Source organism: Cibotium barometz, chromosome 14 (assembly GCF_041138505.1).
Source record: "Cibotium barometz isolate CiBa-2024 chromosome 14, ASM4113850v1, whole genome shotgun sequence".
Lineage (NCBI taxonomy): Eukaryota > Viridiplantae > Streptophyta > Polypodiopsida > Cyatheales > Cibotiaceae > Cibotium > Cibotium barometz.
Genome location: NC_141059.1, coordinates 9,999,710 through 10,020,157, shown reverse-complemented (window position 1 = coordinate 10,020,157; position 20,448 = coordinate 9,999,710). Strand labels below are relative to the sequence as shown.

Below are 20,448 nucleotides of genomic sequence, written 5' to 3'. Positions count from 1 at the left end.
ATGGTTGGCTCCTCAACATGCATTGATACATTTTCAGCCATAACTTCTCCATCAAGAGCACACTCGAAGGTATGAGTGGCATGAGAGATACGTGGAATACTTGCACCAACAGAAAATTGCAGCCCATGTTGCATGTGTTGTGCATGCACATTTTCAGCCGGCAATGGCATTTGACATACATTTTGACCACTGCCATAAACATTGTATCGTTCACGGGCTACATGAGGTATTCCTGCATGGCATGAAGTCACTGATTGTTCCTCTCCCATAGCATGGAGATTTATCCTCTTAGACATAAGTTCTTGTTCGGGCACCAGTGGGGATTCCAAGACATGTGGGATGGTTGCCTTTTCTGCATAGACATCCTCGGTACGAGCCAAGTATGCACGTGCTGCATCCCTCGGTTGCATGTGCAACTCTTGAGCAATCATTGCCATTGCATGATCCATATAAGATTCAGCTTTCTTGGCCTTCAAACGTTCATGTACCAATGGATTCTTGCGGCGATAGAGATTCAATTCTTCTTGTTGTGCATGGAGAAGAGCCTGCATACGAGTAAGTTCAGCCCTCAAGACTATGGACTCTTCTTCTTGCATCTTCTCTTTGCCACGTGACGGCTGTCCTACATATTCATGTTCCCTATTGTGCACCACATGAGTTTGCTCATCCTGTAAAGCATGCATTTCATTGTCCCTGTCTCTTGTATTAGCATCTCCAATATTCATTGTATGACTGTCCATAATGTTCTAAGTGTAGAGATAGCTAGTGTTCACGGTGATCGTCTCTCACGATAGAAGTGAAAGAGAACCGTATGCTCTGATACCAATGTAACTTGGTTGAACACAATGCTAATCAATACACTTAAATACACTAAGATTTGAAGGACACTTGCTCATATACAAGAAGTAAATTGCTGAATTGACAAGAGACACACAATGAGCCGGAACGGCCGACCCCTCCCTTGAGTAAATTGTATTACTATTGGAGAAATTCAATACATAGCTTCACGGGCATCCATTGCCAAATCCTCCATGCCAATGCATATGAAATTCAGCATTTAGAAAACAATGGTATGTCGATGTAGATTGAAACGAGACCCAAGCAGGGGTCACCCCTTCCTGGACTCACCTCTCCAGTTAGCACTCTATTATACACTCTTAAAAGACAATAGCACAAGACAAAATAGCAAAAAGTAATTAACAACTCTGAGCATAGATAGATGACACCACACTGAGGCCGGAACGGCCGGCCCCCCCCCAAGGAAATGATATTATTACTTGGGAGAATTTTTTTACAAGTACACGGGCCCAAGGCCAGATTTCCAATAAGCAATGCACAATGAAAACAAAGTATCAAACCCAAACATGTTTGTTGATGCCGAGTCTGAAGTCACCAAGGGCTGCCCCGTCCATAGCACCTTCCAGAGTCACACTTCGCGTGCAATCCACCCGTCCCTGGCACTACGGATCACGCCGTGCCAGTCCTAGCGATGGGGCACCCTCACGGAGTTGACTCGGTGAATGGAAGAGGAGTCCAGACATAAGAGAGCAGGAGAATTCCTCATTCTTCGCGATGAAAATCTTCTGGAGCCACCGTACCTGCTGTTGTACCTGCTGTACGACCAGAATCAGCAATTAATGAAGGTACTGTACCTGCTGTACTTGCTGTACCTGCTGCTGTACCTGCTGTACCACTAGAATCAGCACCTAATGAAGGTACTGTACCTGCTGTACCTGCTGTACCTGCTGGTGTACCTGCTGTACCTGCTGTACAACCAGAATCAGCACCTAATGATGGTACTATACCTGCTGTACCTGCTGTACCTGCTGGTGTACCTGTTGTACCTGCTGTACAACCAGAATCAGCACCTAATGATGGTACTGTACCTGCTGTACCTGCTGTACCTGCTGGTGTACCTGCTGTACCTGCTGTACAACCAGAATCAGCACCTAATGATGGTACTGTACCTGCTGTACTTGCTGTACCTGCTGGTGTACCTGCTGTACCTGCTGTACAACCAGAATCAGCAATTAATGATGTGCTCCAGCCTGTTTTCTCTAAATCCCAGCCAACAGTTGTGTTTTCTTCCTCCAAAATGCAAGGGAGAGGGCTGGAAGTGAGGCGCCTTCCTCCCATGCACATAATTGGGTGTGGTAGGTGGGGTAGGTGGCCAACCCCCACCCCACATGCTATAAAAGGGTGCCCAGGCCAAAAGAGGGTGCCCACACTTATAAAGTGTCCACCTACTTTTAATGAAGTATGAAACCTGTAAGTTATAAGGCTTATAACTTAAAGCTCTTATTTAAATAAGGATTTCCCACCTGTTCACACGCCACAAAACCTGTCAGAAGACAAGGCATTCCACGGCTCACGGGAGGGCGTCCCCGACCCCTGAGCTAGACACACATGTCAGGCATGCAAACAAAACCAGTTCACGCGAAAACATTTCAAAGGCAGGCAAACATGAGTGCACAATGCAACATTGTTAAAGGATAATCTCCGTTCATGTACTTGCACAATACTTGACATTTCCGGGCACAAACAGGCCCACCGGAAAGTCAATTCCAGGTACACACACAGTGTACAATCCACCCGTCCCTGGCACTACGAATCACGCCGTGCCAGTCCTAGCGGTGGTAATCCAGAAACATACACCGTGTGCAATCCACCCGTCCCTGGCACTACGAATCACGCCGTGCCAGTCCTAGCGATGGAGCACCACTACGGAGTATGCTCATCCAGAGCCCAAAGCTCACACAAGAAGATAAGAGGACCATTAGATAGCTCAATGGTGACATAGATCACCAAGGAGTTGCCTTGATGCCCGGCTCGACTTCAGTGCCCATATTCTCTACCATTGGCTCTATGTTCTACCAAGCAAGGTAGAAACATCTTCAAGAGCACATAGGACAAGAGAAATACTACACAGGGCGGCTAAACAAGGAGTCCTGCCCTTCTACTGAATAAGTAATGACAACACATTGTCCAATTAGCTTACCAGTCTTCATAGAAGTTGTTATAAGCGGAAGCCTTCGCGTTGGAAGCTTTAGAAGTGTTGATATCTTCGATTTGCCGCAATCCTTCGCGACAAAAGTCTTCAAGAGGATGAAGGGAACCCTGGGAAAGCTTTCCCTATGGTTCAACTTGAGAAAGGAAGGCTGAAATTAGGGTTTTCATCAAAAAGACCAGAAATTACAGCAAAAATGAGAGCTGTTTTGCTGAATTTCAAACATTGGGAGTGAGTAGGAGAGTGATTAGCACTTAGAAACACTCTTGGAAGCTTGGAAAACACCCTAGCAAGTTGGGTATGGCTATGGAGAGCTTGGAAATGGAGAGAAATGGTGGAAAAATAGAGTTTTCAGCCTCCAAAATTCCTCATGAAGAGAAAACACGAATTTCTCTTAATAAGTAAGTGAATTGGGGTCCAATCAGGTGAAGGGACATGGAGAGATGCCCATTTATGAGTAAAAGGGGAGGATCAGGTCCTGGACATTGAGTCTTGTCCACCTCGGGACTTGAGTGAGTGTGAACTTGGAAGCGGTCATAATTTATAAGTGACTTTTGGGCGCCCAAACTTTAATGAAGTGGGAACGCACTCACTTATAAATATTGGGGGCTATTTGAGCCTAGATTGGGTTATACTTACCACCTGTTCACATGCCACACAACCATGTCAGCAGGACAGTTTCATACGCACGGTTCACGGGCGGGCGTCCCCTTACCCGGAACTATACATAGGTCATGCAAGCATGAAAACAGCATGCAATTTCATTTGCAGGCAAGCACGTAAAGATGCTATGCAATGCAGCATTGGCATGAGCAATTTTCGTTCATGAAACCATATAAGACCAGGCGTTTCCAGGTAAGTATATGCGATACCAGACCCAGTGGAAAGCCAATCCTCCAGGCGTTTCCGGGCATGTACACAAAGGCACAAGTCCCAGCGGAAAGCCAAGTTCTCCAGATATTCCGGGCATGATAACGTTAAGTCCCAGCGGAATATCATATCCAACTATACACCATGACACATGTCAATCACATGCATAGGCACATTCCATAAGCCATGGACACCAATTCAATATGTACATAGTGTGAAAGCAAGAGTGAACCATTCGGGTGGCCAAATGGTGATAGTTACGGCCTTTCGACCGTTGGCCAGTTAAGGCCTCCGAACCTCCACCCTGAGGAGGGTTCGTGAATCGTTCCTTTTGGTCCAGGACCATGGGCGCAAGCTCCTCCCACGTGATGGTGCTGAGCTTGCCACTGGTAATCAAAGACGAGTAAAATGCTGAGTACTGAGAGGGCAAGTGTGACAGCAACGTTATGGCCATGTCCTCTGACGATATCTCCTTCCCAGCTTGAAGAACTTCCTGCTGAAGAGTCTGCAGCTTGTTAATATGCTCCCGCATTGTCGACGACTTTGCAGGGCTCATAACCCGCATCTGTACTTCCAAGGAAATCCTCTTCATGGGCGATACCCTGTTGTAAAGAGAGGCCAAATGCTGCCATATACCTCTGGCCAGCGTCATATGCTTTACATGATTGATTACCTGCGGTGTGCAGTTGAGAAAGATAAACGAACGGACCCTGGCGTTGACACGATCCCACATCTGTGTCTGAGCCTCCCGGTCCTTTCGGATCGACGGTAACTTCCCTTCCTCTACTTCCGGCCGTGGAAGCCCAACAACGACGAAATCAACGAGGTCGTAAGACTCCAGAACAGATTCCATCATAACCTTCCATATGCCATAGTTGTTCCCGTCCAACTGACGGTCCACCGGGAACGTGGGGAGTGTCGGGATCTTCACATGCCTCTCGGCCATCCCAAACAGATCTGCCATTGCGGGGATGTACTCTGAAAAGGGTGGGTGGGTGGGAACAAAGAAGAACTAACACTTTGCAAGTGGCTGTCCAGCAAATCAGCCCGCCGTCCTCTTGCTTCTCCTCTTCCCGAACAGTCTCGAACAGTCCACCAATCAGCAACACAACAGTCCCCCTCTTGCTCACACAAATCCCAAGCACTATCTAGAGCCTAGGCTCTGATACTATGTCAGAATACGCAGCGGAGATGATGACCAGATTTGGGAACACGAGCAAAACGCAGTGCAGAAAATCACAGCACAAGAGAGAGAGAGATAGAGGCGTGTAACTCTGCTCTATATACACAAGAAGATCCCGAGAATGATACAAAATGGAATGGGGGCCATGGGGCCATTTTATATGGCCCCAAATACCCAGTCGGCCTGTGCTAAAGGGATGATTGGCCCTGAACCTCCACGACCAGCAAACACACTCAGTCGGCCAGCTGTCCTGAGTCGGGTTCTTGAAGGTACAGTCGGCCAGCACAAAGGCCCTCTTGCCAACACAGGGAAGCCACCCAGCCATAGAAAAAATAGGAAAAAATGGGAGAAAAATACGGAGAGTGGGGAAAAATGAGAAAACACCTCATAAGGGCGGGCACACCCACAACAAAGGCCCTGGTGTATAAAAATAAACAGGAGATGACTTCTAACAGAGCTCGTCAAAACGCGCAACCAGTCCTTCAGTTTGCCAATAAAATTTCGACTTTATGTCTGCAATTAGGCTTATCTGATACGGACAAGCAAGGGCAGTTTTTGTATGGCCTGGACACGCAAATCCAATGGGAGGTGCGTATGTTCAGGCCAGCCACCTTTGAAGATGCACTCTCGCTTGCGCAGAGTACAGAAATGAAACACAATGGTGGCAAGCCCAAGACTTCCCAGCCGGCTTCTCCCAGGGCTACCGCCTCGGGGGGCAAAAGCCAGAACCAGACGGGGTCTTCCCCAGGACAGAGCTCGGGAGCCTCTGGCTCCAAGAACTCAAACAATGCGTCAAAACTTACTCCAGACAAGAAAGCGGAGGCAGGCAAGACAGGTGGCAAGTTGAGTGCTGAGGAGCTTTCTCAGTACAAGAAGGAGGGTAGATGTTTCTTTTGTGATACAAAAGGACATGCTTCTCGGGATTGTCCGAAGAAGCCTCCAAAGGGTGCCACTTCCTCCACAGCTTCCGTGGTGAGCTTAGCTCCCACACAGACCCCAACGGCTACCCCTAGTTCTTAAAATCCCGGTGCTTCAGTTGGAGCAATTATTAGCTGGGAGCTCGAAGATAAGCAGAAGGGCGCCCATGACCAGGAGTATGAGCGCAATGAATTGCTCAAGTCCTTTGGCTACATAGGTGGCCAGAGAGTCGTCGTCTTGTTTGACAACGGCAGCATGGAGGATGTGGTCACGGAACAGGCCGCTAGGCGTGCCCGTTTCGAGCTGACTTCGGTGGACAAACAGGTTGAGGGTTTTAGCACAGGTATGACAACGAACGTCAAGTATGAAGCTCTAGGTGCTAAGTTAGTGATTCAGGGCATAGAGTTTGTGCGTGACTTTATGGTTGCCCCTCTTGTAGGAGCAGACATAATTTTGGGTATTCAGTGGTTTCACAAGTTTCTTCCTGATGTCAAGTGGGACAAGCACACGTTCCAGATCAATCGGAATGTGTCAAACGCCTGAGTGACCATTAAGTGTGAGCCAGGAATTCCGAACTTTCCGCTCATAAGCCACTTGCAGGCTAAGCAAGCAGTCAGGAAAGGCGCACAGTGTGCGATGATTTACATCCAGACAGCCCAGACGGTGGCTAGTGCTTCCGAGAAGTACTCGGTTCTCCACGAAAAGTTCTAGAAGATTTTTCTTCGGGACAGTCTCCCTCCCTAGCCAGACCGGAGGATCATAGGATTGACCTCCTCCCAGGCTCGGAACCCCCGAGCAAGTTTCCGTATCGCCTTTCTAAGGCAATGGAATCGGAGTTGGACCGCCAACTCCAAGAATTGTTGCAAGTTGGCTTCATCCGCCCCAGCGTATCGCCATTTGCAGTGCCGATCTTATTTGTCAAGAAAAAAGATGGGTCTTCCCGTTTGTGTGTCGATTATCGTGCACTCAACAAGCTGACTATCAAGAGCAGATTCCCGATGCCTCGAATTGACTATATTCTCGAGAGGTTGAATGGAGCAAAGGTGTTCTCAAAACTAGATTTAAAGAGTGGGTACCACCAGGTGCGGATTGTGGAGGGGGACATCCCCAAGACAGTGTTCCGTACAGAACGGGCCCACTATGAATTTGTGGTCATGCCATTTGGCTTGACGAACGTCCCAGCTACATTTAACCACATGATGATGCGTGTTTTCCGGGATTTGATTGGAAAGTGTGTGCATATTTCTGGACGACATACTCATATTATCAGCTACGGTTGAGCAGCATGACATTGATGTGGAGAAAGTCCTTAAGTTGCTGGAAAGCAACGAGCTCTACGTCAATGAAAAGAAGTCAGAATTTTATCTGTTCTAGGTGCATTACTTGGGATATATAATTAGTGCTGAAGGCATTCGACTTGATCCGGCTAAAATGGCCGAGATTGTCAACTGGGAAGTCCCTCAGACAGCCTATGACATTAGATCATTTGTGGGTATATGCCAGGCATATTCCACCCACATCGACAAGTTTTCTGACCTCTCGGCAGATCTCACCGATCTGCTAAAGGGAGTGAAAACAAGAAGGCAAAAGATTCGAATGACTCCACGAGCGTTGGAGGCATTCCAGAACCTCAAGGTGGCTTTGTCAGAAGCGCCTTGTTTAGCACTTACCTCGTGGGACGATCCATTTCAGGTGATCATCGATGCGAGTAACATCGCAATTGGAGATGTATTGCAACAGAATGGTCATCCAGTAGCTTACATGTCTCGTAAGTTACTGCGGTCGAGATCTCTCAGCAGAAGTACACACGGGAGATTCTCGACAAATTTCAGATGACTGGGTGCAAACCAGTATCTTCTCCTATGGATATTAGTGAGAAGCTTTCTCTACTTGATGCTTCTCCAGGGATTGATCAGGGACAGTATCGGGTTCTCGTCGCGGTTGTTTGGTTTGGTTGACCTACTCTTGATTGGACATATGTTTCACAGTCAGTTTATTGAGTTCTTTCTCATCCAAACCCCCTCAGCAGCATTGGCGGTGTGCTCTCAGAGTTCTTCGGTATTTGCGTGGCACTCTGGACTTTGGTATCTTTTATGGCCAAGGATGCACTCTTGTTGGATGGTCTGATTCAGATTGGGCTGGAGATCCAGATACTCGGCGTTCGACCACTGGTTGTGTTTTTTCACTCGGGTCTGGAGCCATTTCATGGAGCAGTAAAAAGCAGCCTATTGTGGCGCTTTCCTCTATAGAGGCGGAGTACCGTGCGGTTTGTTATGTTGCATGTGAGGCGATATGGTTGCGGAGATTATTGGAGGAGCTCGGTTGTCCTCCTACCGGATCTACTCTTTTTTGGTGTGACAATCAGAGTTGCATCGCCATCGCCAAGAACCCTGTGTTTCATGCTCGTCACATTGAGATACAGTATCACTATGTTCGTGAACGGATTCTTGTTGGAGATTTGCGTTTGGAGTATTATCCTTCAGTGGAGAATGCTGCAGATTTGTTCACCAAGCCAGTTTCTCAGGCTTCCTTGGCTCCTTATCTTTGACTCCTTGTAGTTTGTTCAGCATTTGGTGCTGAGAGGGGGTGTTGGCACATTCATCCCCAGTTTCTGCCCATTTTTGGTGCCCTTTTGGTCCCTTTTGTATGGTCCTTGATTGTGGGCTGGCCACCCCTTTTTTCCATATTTTTCTGGGTTTTTCCCAGCCCTTTTGGTATTTTACCAATCGGCCAGCTCATATGCTCCAATCGGCCAGCATATTCAGTCCCAGTCAGCCAGCATTCCTCACCTATAAATAGGTGGGGCTGGCCTCTCCCTTTCCATTCAGTCTTGTACATATTTTGCTCCCTCGCTTATGAGACTATATGTGTCTCTTGCTTGGGACTGTTTTGCTTCAGTATATTCAGCATAGTTGCTCCATATCTCTCTCTCTCTCTCTCTCTCTCTCTCTCTCTCTCTCTCTTGCACTCTCTATTCAGCACACTCTAGTGCCCCTTTGCTTCCGCTTTGTGCACTCTTTCAAAAATACCTCTATGACCAGCATAAGTTGGAGCGTGACATTTCTCCATAACCTTTGGACGCATATCCTTCACCACACATAAGCAATTATCCTTCATGAGATAACCCTCTTTGATCACATAAGAGGCATGCGAGTGACCAGCCATCAAATCAGTCCATATATGGGAAAAATCAGCATCCAAATGATACAAATCACGCATGGCAGATAAGTCCCCATGAGAGGCCACTGAAATTGCAGCTATATAAGGCTTCCTGGACAAAGCATCTGCCACCAAATTCTTCATTCCCAGAGTATGTACAATCTGAAAATGAAACATGGAAAGAAAGTTTGCCATCTCATTTGCTTCTCCGAGAGCTTTGTTTGAGATAGAAAATATCTCAAGCTTTGATGATCTCTTTTGACTACAAATTCAGCCCCAAGAAGATAATGCTTCCATATCTTTAAGGCATGAATCAATTTTTCTTGTTGTGCATAGAGAAGAGTCCGCATACGAGTAAGTTCAACCCTCAAAACTATGGACTCTTCTTCCTGCATCTTCTCTTTGCCACGGGACGACTGTCCCACATATTCATGTTCCCTATTGTGCACCCTGTAAAGCATTGGAGGCATGCATTTCAGTGTCCCTGCCTCTTGTGTTAGCATCTCCAACATTCATTGTACGGCTGTCCATAATGTTCTAAGTATAGAGATAGCTAGTGTTCACGGTGATTGTCTTTCACGATAGAAGTGAAAGAGAACCGTTTGCTCTGATACCAATGTAACTTGATTGAACACAATGCTAATCAATACACTTAAATACACTAAGATTTGATGGACACTTTGCTCAAATACAAGAAGTAATTTGCTGAATTGACAAGAGAGACACAATGAGCCGGAACGGCCGACCCCTCCCTCAAATAAAGTATATTGACTATGGGAGAATCAAGTACATAGTGTCATGGGCATTTCTGACCAGATTTCCATACCAATGCATATAAATACAGTATTGAAAACAAGTGGTTGTTGATGTAGACTTGCAACTCACACTACCCTCTCAAGTGCCCATGTTCCCTACCATGTGCTCGCTATTGTTCCACCAATACATGGTAGCAACAATATGCAAGAGAGCACGTAGGACAAGAGAACACTACACAGGTATGTGATCTTGTAATCCGGTTCCTCCCTCCTGCTACTTGCTTCCATATTTAAGCATAAAAGCTTACCAATTGCAAGTAGAGTCGATGACAGGGGAAGCCTTCGCGATGGAAGTCCTTGGAGTGATGAGATCTTCGATTTGTCGCATTTCTTCACGACAAAAGTCTTCAAGAGGATGAAGGGAACCTAGGGAAAGCTTCCCCTATGGTTCAACTTGAGAAAGGAGGGCTGAAATTAGGGTTTTCAACAAAAAGACCAGAAATTACAACAATAAAGAGAGCTGTTTTGCTGAATTTCAGTCATTGGGAGTGTGTAGGAGAGTGATTAGCATCCGGAAACACTCTTGGAAGCTTGAGAAACACCTTAGCAAGCTTGGAAATGGAGTTGGGAAGGAGAAAGTGCAGAAAATGCAGCTCAACAGCCCTCATGAAGGAGGCACCAATCTCTAGAGAGAGGAGGAGGAGTAGTGAGGTGGTGAGTTGTCCAGTGTAGGTGGTAGGCAGGTGCTTTGTGGAGCAAGCTAGAGTGGACACATGGCTGGTTACTTCCTTTGTACAAAGGGGATAAGGTCTGGACGGTGGACATTGGGTTTTGTCCACCTCGGGACATCAGTATGTGTAAACACCGGGCTGGTCATGATTTATAAGTGAGTTTTTGTCACGTGCATCCCGCACTTGGATGCCACGTAGACATTTCTGTACAGAAGGTGCAGGACCTGGGATGGTGAACTGGTCCCATGTGAGTCCAGTCCGGGACGAGTCAGCCAGGGATCCATCTCAGATGTCCGAGGTCAGGTGTGCATTGTCCTGCACAGGAGTCTAAGGTCAGGTGTGCACTGTCCTGCACATGAAACAGTGCCAGTCCGCGTTGTGAGTCTCCCTCTAGAATGATGTCAATGGTTCTGTGTATCTGGTATGGTACCGGATGCCAGATCACTGAGTAGATAGTGGTTAGGACAAGGGGCCAGCCCATAGGGCTACCCCAGATCTGAGTGTGGGCATGGGAATGGTGTAGAACCACCCCCATGAGGGCCAGGAAGGCCCAGGCTGAATCCACCAGCCATGGAGGGGATGTAGCACAGCCCTAGGGCACAGATAAGGCAATCTCCAGGAGATCACAGCCTTTGTATGGCTGTAGGGCATGTATGGGCAGCCCATACAGGCTGCCCAGCCTTGGGATTGTGGACAAAAGTGGTGTCCAGCCAATCAGAAGTAGGCGCATCACTTTCAGCCTGTTAGGAAAAAAAGGTAGTATTTTTTGGGATTTAATTCAGCATTTATTGCTGAATTTCACCAGTCGTGGGACATAGCTTGTTTTTTCAGCTGGCCGACTGCTCCTCAGGAGGTGTATAAATAGTGGAGGCCATAATTCCATCATTCATCTCAGTTTTCACCAAGTGCTCAAGCCAATCAAGGGCCAGTCAAGCCAAGGAGATTGCCAAGCAAAGGGGGACCCAATACTGTGTCCTCTCCATCTTCCCCTTCTCTCTCTATTTTCTGCACATCTCCTTTCAGTTTGTGCGTTAATTTCCGTCGCGAAAAGAGTGCTGATTTCGGAGTTTTGAAGTACCGATCCTTCTCCGAAGCTTCCGCATATTACAGTGGTATCAGAGCCTACTTCAAGGACAAAGATTTAGCAAAGAAAACCAGAAAATTTTCACTCGTGTGGTTGGTTTTTAGGCGCCGGTGGACTACCCCTTTCGGAGTGACTCATGTCCCTCGAAGGACGGTTGGTTTTTAGCCTCCGGAAGCCTCCGGAAGTCTCCCACACAGATAGTGGATGGTCAGATTGCGTTCTGGAAAGGAATTGCATTTTCCCGCTATGGCGAGCTTTGGCGACGAGAGAGAACCAGAACCATGGGACCAGAGTGCACCAGGTAGCCCAGCTAGGGCATGAGGCTTGAGTGTCACAGACATGTTCCAGCAGATGATGCGAGCAATCGCAGACCAGACAGCCAAGTTGGATGAGCAGAAGGCGCGAATCTTGGCTCTGGAGGAGCGTTCGCGCTCTCCAGCGTCGCGTTTTCCATCTCCTCCTCCCTCTCCTTCCGTATCCCAGATACCAGATCCTCGTCACAGGGACCCTCTGGCTGGGTCACAGCCACAGCCACAGCCAAGCTTCTTGCTTGAGATGCAGATGCGTGTATTGGAGATCCGACAACGAGAAGACGACGCCATGCGACGCGTGGAACACGAGCGTTACCTCAGAGCTTTGGACGCCAGATTGACACCGGCGGCGCTCTCGAATCATTTTCTCGAGAGAATGAATTTCAGTAAGTATAATGGTAAACTCGATCCCACAACTCTTTATTCATGGTTACATCAATTTGAAGCTTACTTTGCCGCAGTTAGGAAAACAGATACTGACAAAGTGATCTTAGCTAGTTGGTACGTGGAAGGTGAGGCCATTCCTTGGTGGACTCAGTGGGCTCATGCCCACACCAGAGCAGGTATGGCAGCTTATGTGTGGGACGAGTTCGTCTGCGACCCTAAGCAGCGGTTTCTACCGCCCCACTACCTTGAGCGACTCGAAGACGAGTTCAAGGGAGCGCGTCAGAATGCGCAACCAGTCCTTCAGTTTGCCAATAAAATTTCGACCTTGTGTCTACAATTAGGCTTATCTGATTCGGACAAGAAAGGGCAGTTTTTGTATGGCCTGGACACGCAAATCCAATGGGAGGTGCGTATGTTTAGGCCAGCCACCTTTGATGACGCACTCTTGCTTGCGCAGAGTGCAGAAATGAAACACAATGGTGGCAAGCCCAAGACTTCCCAGCCGGCTTCTCCCAAGGCTAACACCTCGGGGGGCAAAAGCCAGAACCAGACGGGGTCCTCCCGAGGACAGAGCCCGGGAGCCTCTGGCTCCAAGAACTCGAATATGCGTCTAAGCTTACTCCAGACCAGAAAGCGGAGGCAGGCACGACAGGTGGCAAGTTGAGTGCTGAGGAGCTTTCTCAGTACAAGGAGGGTAGATGTTTCTTTTGTCACACAAAAGGACATACTTCTCGGGATTGTTCGAAGAAGCCTCCAAAGGCCGCCGCTGCCTCCACAGCTTCCATGGTGAGCACCAGTTTTGTCCAGCGCAGCCTGTGTCAGTCCTGTCCGTACACTGTACGGCAGTCGTACAGTACTGTACGACCTGTACCTGAACCAGCAGCCTCCTGCGACAGTCGCCTGCTACAGCTGCCTGCAGCAGCAGATGTACACGCAGCCAGCTGTGCGCAGCCAGTCCCAGAGAGAGAGTACTTGCAGCAACCCGTCCGTACAGGGCTGTACGGCTGATTTGCACTCAGAAAAACAGCAGCAGCACTTCTTCTCAATCGACTCTTTCTCTACCTGCTTTTCCACGCATGAGAACCAACAAGAGTGCTCCACGACTCTTTTTCCCAAAAGCTAGAGAGAGGGGGAGGAGAGAGAAGCACACACTCCAAAAGTGGAGTGGCCTCCTCCCCATAATAATCCTAGGGCTCCAAACTTTAAAAGTCCCTAGGGGCCACTAAGGCCTAGGGGCAACTTTAATAAACATTAAAAGTTTAATGTTCTAGTTCCCCCCTTCACACCTAGGGATGAATGGCATAGTAATAGTCCAAGTTGTATACCACTGTGAACCATACATATCCACAAAAATCTCATGTGACTAGTACACATATATCATAGAAGTCCCATAAACAGATGTACTGTCAGCCTCAGTACCTTCGGGTGAGATAAAAAACTGCACCAAGCGACCTTACTGCTTTTCTTCACGGTGATCTCCATGAGGAGATATATATGCAACAGCCAGAGGGTTATGCAGTGAATTGAAAGGAGAAGCTTGTATGCAAGCTGAAAAAGAGTCTTTATGGGCTCAAATAGGCACCAAGGGAATGGTATCATAAATTTAATACATTCATGAAATCCCAGGATTTCAGGAGAAGTGACATAGATCACTGCTTATACACCAAGAAAGCTTTGGATGGCAGTCTATTGATTCTCATCTTGTATGTTGATGATATGTTGATTGCCGGGAAATCTCGTAAAGAGATGGATGCCTTGAAGAAGAGGCTGCATCAAATCTTTGATATGAAGGATTTGGGTGATGCAAATCACATTTTGGGTATGCGGATACTTCGGGACAAAAATCAGCATGTGTTGTATTTGTCTCAATAGGAATACATTGGCAAAGTTTTGCAGAGGTTCAATATGGACGGGGGGAAGAAGACTAGTACTCCTTTGCCTCCATATGTGAAACTCAGTGCTAAGGACAGCCCACAGTCGGACAGTGACAGGGCTGATATGGCCAAGATTCCGTATGCTTCAGCTTGTGGCAGTCTCATGTATGCCATGGTTGCCACCAGGCCGGACATTGCATTTGCAGTGGGAGTGGTTTATAGATACATGGCCAAACCTTGCAAGAAGCATTGGGAAGCAGTGAAAGGTGTCATGAGATACCTGAAGGGCACACAGGATATGTGCATTTGCTTTGGCAAACAGGATGCATTAGTGCATGGATACACGGATTCGGATTATGCCGGTCATCCAGATAACCGGAAGCCTACTACCGGTTATGTGTTTACATTCACAGGAGGTGCTGTGTCATGGATATCCAGGATGCAAAAGTGCACTGCCTTATCTACTACAGAGGCCGAGTATATTGCAGCCACAGAGGCTTGCAAGGAGGCATTATTAGTGGTTATACAGGGGATATTCCATTGTTGCATTGTGACAGTCAGAGTGCCATCCAGTTGGCAAAGAACCGTGTCTTTCATGCAAAGACGAAGCATGTGGATGTGAAGTATCACTTCATCAGAGAGGTGATAGAGAACAAACAAATTCAGCTTGTCAAGATTCATACGGATGACAACCCGGCTGATCTGTTGACAAAGAGTTTGCCTCGAGAGCGGTTTGCTCATTGCAGACACTTGATGGGCATTGGATGAGGCCAGTTTCAGCCTTGATATGGCCTTGTATATTATCATGTACATGCTGATTTTTCTTTTCCTTCATTTAAGGGCACTTTGCCTTTAAGTGGGAGGTTGTTGGGGTAAAGGCATTATGCCCACTCTTGTAGTGTGTACAAGCCCATGTGTTTTATAGTACATAGTACACTTAGTACTTTTAATGTACTAAGTGCACTATGTGTACTAGTGCAAATATACATGTGTGATAGGGGAGTCACACACTCACATTCTTTGAGTTGACTTATCCCCAAATGTCTCTCTCTCTCTCTCTCTCTCTCTTCTTCTCTGTGTATGTGTCTCCCACATGAAACCCTAATTCTTCTCCCTTCACTCCCTACCTCTCTTTTCTTTCCTCTTCCCCGTCCAAAAGGAGGTGTGGGGGTGCAAACTCACAACAACCGATTGGATGGGGTGGGGTTGGCCCACCAACAATCTTGCATTTCACATCAGTTTTTTTTAAGAAATAATTTGGGTTTATGAAGTTGTAAACCTCAGTCTTGTTGGAGCCAATTGCACACCCCCCCACCCCCACCCCCTCCTCCTTCCTCTCTTTTCTGTCTTCTTTCCCCTCCAAAGGGAGGTGTGGGGGTTTAGACTCACAATCAGTTGGGTAGGGTGTTGGCCCACCAAAAATCTTGCATTTCACATCAGTAATTTTTAAATAAGCTCCTGGACTTTGTAATCGCCTTTATAAGGCCCAATGTTCTATGAACGAAATCCATTAGCATTGTTTACTTGTGTCATGTCTTACGCTACCTCTCTCTTCATGGGTCAGGGCTAGAGTGATACACTCTGCATCTGATTGACGCATGCAAGACCAAGGTGAACACCTTAGGAAACCTTAATTGTTCAACAGAAAGTATCTATGAAATTTATGGTGAACGTAATCAAAGACTTTTATGCTTTTAGCTTTAAGTCTTGTAGTGATTTTCATGTTTTTCCTAGTGACTGCAGCTCACTTGTGTCCTCTAATTCTATTTGCCACTCTTAAACTCTTAAACACTGTTAGAACATCCTTAATTTGGGCTTTGACTCTTGTTATTTTTGGTAACTGCAGGGTTTTGCTTTGGAGGATGCTACTGGGTTGGCTGTGAAGGGTGACGTTGAAGTGCACTCCGTGCTGGCTACTTCTCTCCCCCTGTCACATTCAAATCTATCACCTGAGGCAACCCGTGAAATGAATGATAAATGGAAGGCGCCTCCTCTACCAAGAGGATCAGTTGATTTTTTCATAGGAATTTTGTCGGCAAGCAACCACTTTGCTGAGAGAATGGCAATACGAAAGACGTGGATGCAGTCAAAGTTGATTCAAACTTCAAAAGTGGTGGCACGTTTTTTTGTAGCTTTGGTAAATACGTTTTTAAAATAGAGAAGATGATATGGATCTTTATTGTTAATCTTGTATGGTTATGAGAGAGAGAGAGAGAGAGAGAGAGAGAGAGAGAGAGAATTTAACGTCTACTAAAGACCCAATGGGCCTATGAGACCAAAGTGATAGAATAATGTCCACATGACAATCTCATCATGGGACAGAAAATAAAAGAGAAACAGAACAACTGGAGTGATATAAAATTGTACATAGAAATCTCATCATGGAATACTAGGAACATGAAACATGAGAGGAGCATCAGCCCCCATTAGATGGTATACCACTCTCCAAAATATGAAGCATGGGGCAATGAGTATGGCTGAGAGGTCTCCCTCAGCTACGTCACGTGGAAAGGTTGCTCGATGGCAATGGAGCATGTCCTGGATCTGAAGCCGATGAGGGGATCGTGGCTAACGTCCAGGGGGCCGAGGGCGTTGGGCACGCTGGATTGTGGAGGCCCGGTCCGAGGTAACTCCTCTCGGGCGAGGTGGGTCCATGGGATCCACTGTATGGGTGTCCTCTTCCTAGGTGAAGAAGAAGCCAGGTGTTGGGGTGGTTGGGGCTGAAGCTCTCTCAAGAAAATGATCGAGCATGTAGAAAGTGTCCTCATGACTGTGGAGCTCGAGCACGAAGAGCCCTAGGCAACTCTGGTCCGGAAGTCAATGATCCTGGAGAGTGGGCCAAATCCCTCATGGAACAGATAGTGAGATCTCAGAAGGCCCGATGGGCCTTTAGGGGGGAGAGAGAGAGAGAGAGAGAGAGAGAGAGAGAGAGAGGGTGATTCCTTGTTTATATTTGCAGCATGCAAACATGGATGTTAATATGCAGCTGGAAAAAGAAGCTTCATTTTATGGGGACGTGATTATAGTACCATTTGTGGACCGGTATGAGCTGCTAGTGCTGAAAACTGTTGCCATATGTGAGTATGCGGTAAGAACATAGAAAACTCTGGAATAATCTCTTTTGAATGCTGGGAGTGACTCAGGAGTATTGCATCTGACAAATCTTATCTGGATAGATCCGGAACACTTCCACCAAATACATTATGAAGTGTGATGATGACAATTTTGTAAGAGTGGAAACCGTTGTACATGAGGTAAGGGCAACAGGTCACGAATATGGACTATACATGGGGAACATCAATTTGGATCACAGGCCTTTACGATTAGGCAAATGGGCAGTGACATTTGAGGTAAGTGAACAAATTTTTTCTTTTAAGGTTGCTAGTGTCGAATCCCTTGGGTGCCCACTAAGTGTACTTGTGCGTTCACACTAGGGGTAGATTTTATATATTGTGCTGTGTCAACCTTTATACATCATACTAGGGGTATATTTGTGGCCAAAATGTATAAAACAGGGGTATTATCCTCTTTGTGTTTTGTACACACGGAGTGTATCCCTTTTGTGACAGGGGTATATCCTCCTCTTTGTGTTGTACACATGGAGTGTATCCCTTTTGTTGTGTTGTATTTAGGGGTTTTATAAAGGTGAGTGAACACAGGTGATAGGATAGGTTTTGAAGAGTGGGATCCCTGATGTAGAATCTTCTGGCAAGAAACTTGTCTGGATAATTATGACAGGAATGGCCGGAAGAGGATTATCCGCCATATGCGAATGGACCCGGATATATCATTACAAGGGATATTGCAGCTTTTATTGTTTCACAGCACACAAACAACACACTCAGGGTATGGCTTCATACTTGCACTGTTTGGATATAATGATTCCCTCTTATTTGGATTTGTTTTGGTCTAAAAAAAGGTGGTTTAAGTGGTCACTAATGTTTGGTTGTTGCAGCTATTCAAGATGGAAGATGTCAGCATGGGCATGTGGGTTGTTCAGTACAATCTCTGGCACCAAGTCCACTATCAACACAGTTGGAAGTTTTGTCAGTTTGGATGTATCGATGACTACTACACAGCTCATTACCAGTCACCACGACAGATGCTTTGTATGTGGGAGAAATTGTCACAAGGGAAAGCCGAGTGTTGCAATATATGAAGACACGCCTTTTAGCTGATCGTTCTAATTTGAAAAGGTTTGCTTTTTTGGATGCCTTGTTGTCTTCATACAAATACAAGAAGCTCTCTCACCATTCATGTGGCTGCTTTTGGACCTTCGGCGATAGTGTATCAAAGTGTTGCAGGTGGTGCGATGAGTATCTCCAATGTCCCAAAGCTAATTACTGAGCAAATTAAGTTGATAGTGATGTCTGGAGTAGCTAATGCAGTGGACATCTTGTAGACTCATTAACAATGGAGAGACATTTTTTCCCCTGTTTTAGAGAGGAGTCGTCATTGAGGCATTCCTTCATGTATCATCCCCTAGATCCTATACAAAAGAGAGATTGCCTCTACGTTTGTACAATTCTTATATTTCTACAGCTACATTTCAGCCCCTCAAAGTAGAAGGGTGGCATCAATAGCAACCTTGGTAATGCAAGGTCAAACTGCTAGGAACAAGGAACAATGACACAAAGATAGAAAAATAGGGGGAATTAAAGACATTTATGTAGAGTTAAGGCTATGCCAATGGTCATTGATTTTGAAATGCTTGGCCTTTAATTTCAAGCTTGGTTGAGATCTTTATGAGTACATGGCGCTTTTCTAATGTATGTAAAGTTTTGCAAGTCTCTTGTCTTTTGTTCAACAATTGTGTGTCTTGTTTGGTCAGAAAATTGAGAGGTCGAGGTTTGAGAGAAGCCACACCGAGCAGGTAAATTGCGATTGCATTTTTCAGGAATTTAAATTCTTGAAGACACCATGTGGTTCGGATCCAAACAATTTGGAGAAAGTCATTGTGGTTGAGAGTGCGGGATAGAATAGCATGTCATATTTTTGATCCATCGGTTTGCTCGAATGGGCACTAAGCTCTTGTAAGATGACGTTGGAATATATGAAGGGACCTTACCTTGTGCGTAATGTCAAATAGGGAAAGTGTAAGGACTTCGTGTATATACTTGCGTAAGACTAGGCCGGACCATTTTTAAGTTGTATGAAAACTAGTCATTTGCGTATGTCATTTTTGACAATAACCAATACACACTCATTGCCTTGCAATAAAACCCTTGTGATCTTTTCTCTTCTTTACTCTTGCTTGCTTGTATATTATTGGATTCATGCATATTAGATGTATGTTTGATTGAATAGGTGTGCTTGTAGGTTTACTGTTCCATTAGCTGCTTCGTTCTCCCATGTTTTGTGAGAGAGAATCATCGCAAAGGACCACTTGTATTTACCTCCATCTAGGCGAATAGAGCTCTCCCTTCACTCCATCGATAGGGAGCATTCCGGGGGACTAATGCTCATCATCCTCAAGGTTGCTGTCCTTATTATCCTCGTCATTAGACGCGATCGATGAGTTAGCACACCAACATCGGTGCAATAAAGTGCTAAAGGACTATGGGCCTTGGAAATGGTCCTGAGCATGCCCAATCTGGAGGCCAAGACATTAATAGGTGTGAAAAGGGAGCCAAGGTATATAAGACACTTATAAGGCCAAGTTGTAAATAATCACTTTTATCATCTTTTCTCAATGTTACAGCGCTCGACTCATCGTGGTGGTCATGGGGGATGCCTAATTCGTGGCTCTTGCCTGATGGTACGTGGCCCTTGCCCGATCATGATAATTGGCTAATTGTTGGAAGGGGAAATCGGTTCCACCCACTTGAGTGGGCCTCGGGTGTACGAAAAAAAAAAATCAGGTCTTGCTCATGCAAGCTTTCATGGTGACCTTCACCCATGTATTGGATTCCATGTAAACGATGTCCCATATCTTGGACTCTATGTAAACGATGTCCCGTGTTCTCAACTCCGCATTAACGAGTCCTTTCTCCTTTCTTTCATTGGTATCAGAGCTCATGTCTATCCATTTCTAACATCGCGGTGGTCATGGGGGATGCCTAATTCGTGGCTCTTGCTCGATGGTACGTGGCCCTTGCCCGATCATGATAATTGGCTAATTGTTGGAAGGGGAAACCGGTTCCACCCACTTGAGTGGGCCTCGGGTGTA

At 46.3% G+C, this 20,448-nt stretch overlaps 1 protein-coding gene across 2 annotated transcripts in view; it reads left to right on the top strand.

Moving 5' to 3' along the window:
- Positions 1-19,023, top strand: part of LOC147631652 (hydroxyproline O-galactosyltransferase GALT6-like) — a 43,548-nt gene extending 24,525 nt beyond the window's left edge. Inside the window, exons 3-7 of one of the 2 annotated variants that reach the window (XM_086808172.1) lie at positions 16,126-16,416; positions 17,266-17,367; positions 17,456-17,629; positions 18,018-18,125; positions 18,235-19,023. In XM_086808172.1, the coding sequence (XP_086664298.1) occupies positions 16,126-16,416; positions 17,266-17,367; positions 17,456-17,629; positions 18,018-18,125; positions 18,235-18,438 (879 nt within the window). In that variant the 3' untranslated portion in view covers positions 18,439-19,023. Of the gene's footprint in view, positions 1-16,125; positions 16,417-17,238; positions 17,368-17,455; positions 17,630-18,017; positions 18,126-18,234 lie in introns of both variants that reach the window. The other variant, XM_086808171.1, reaches the window with a different exon arrangement.
- Positions 19,024-20,448: the final 1,425 nt, after the last annotated feature.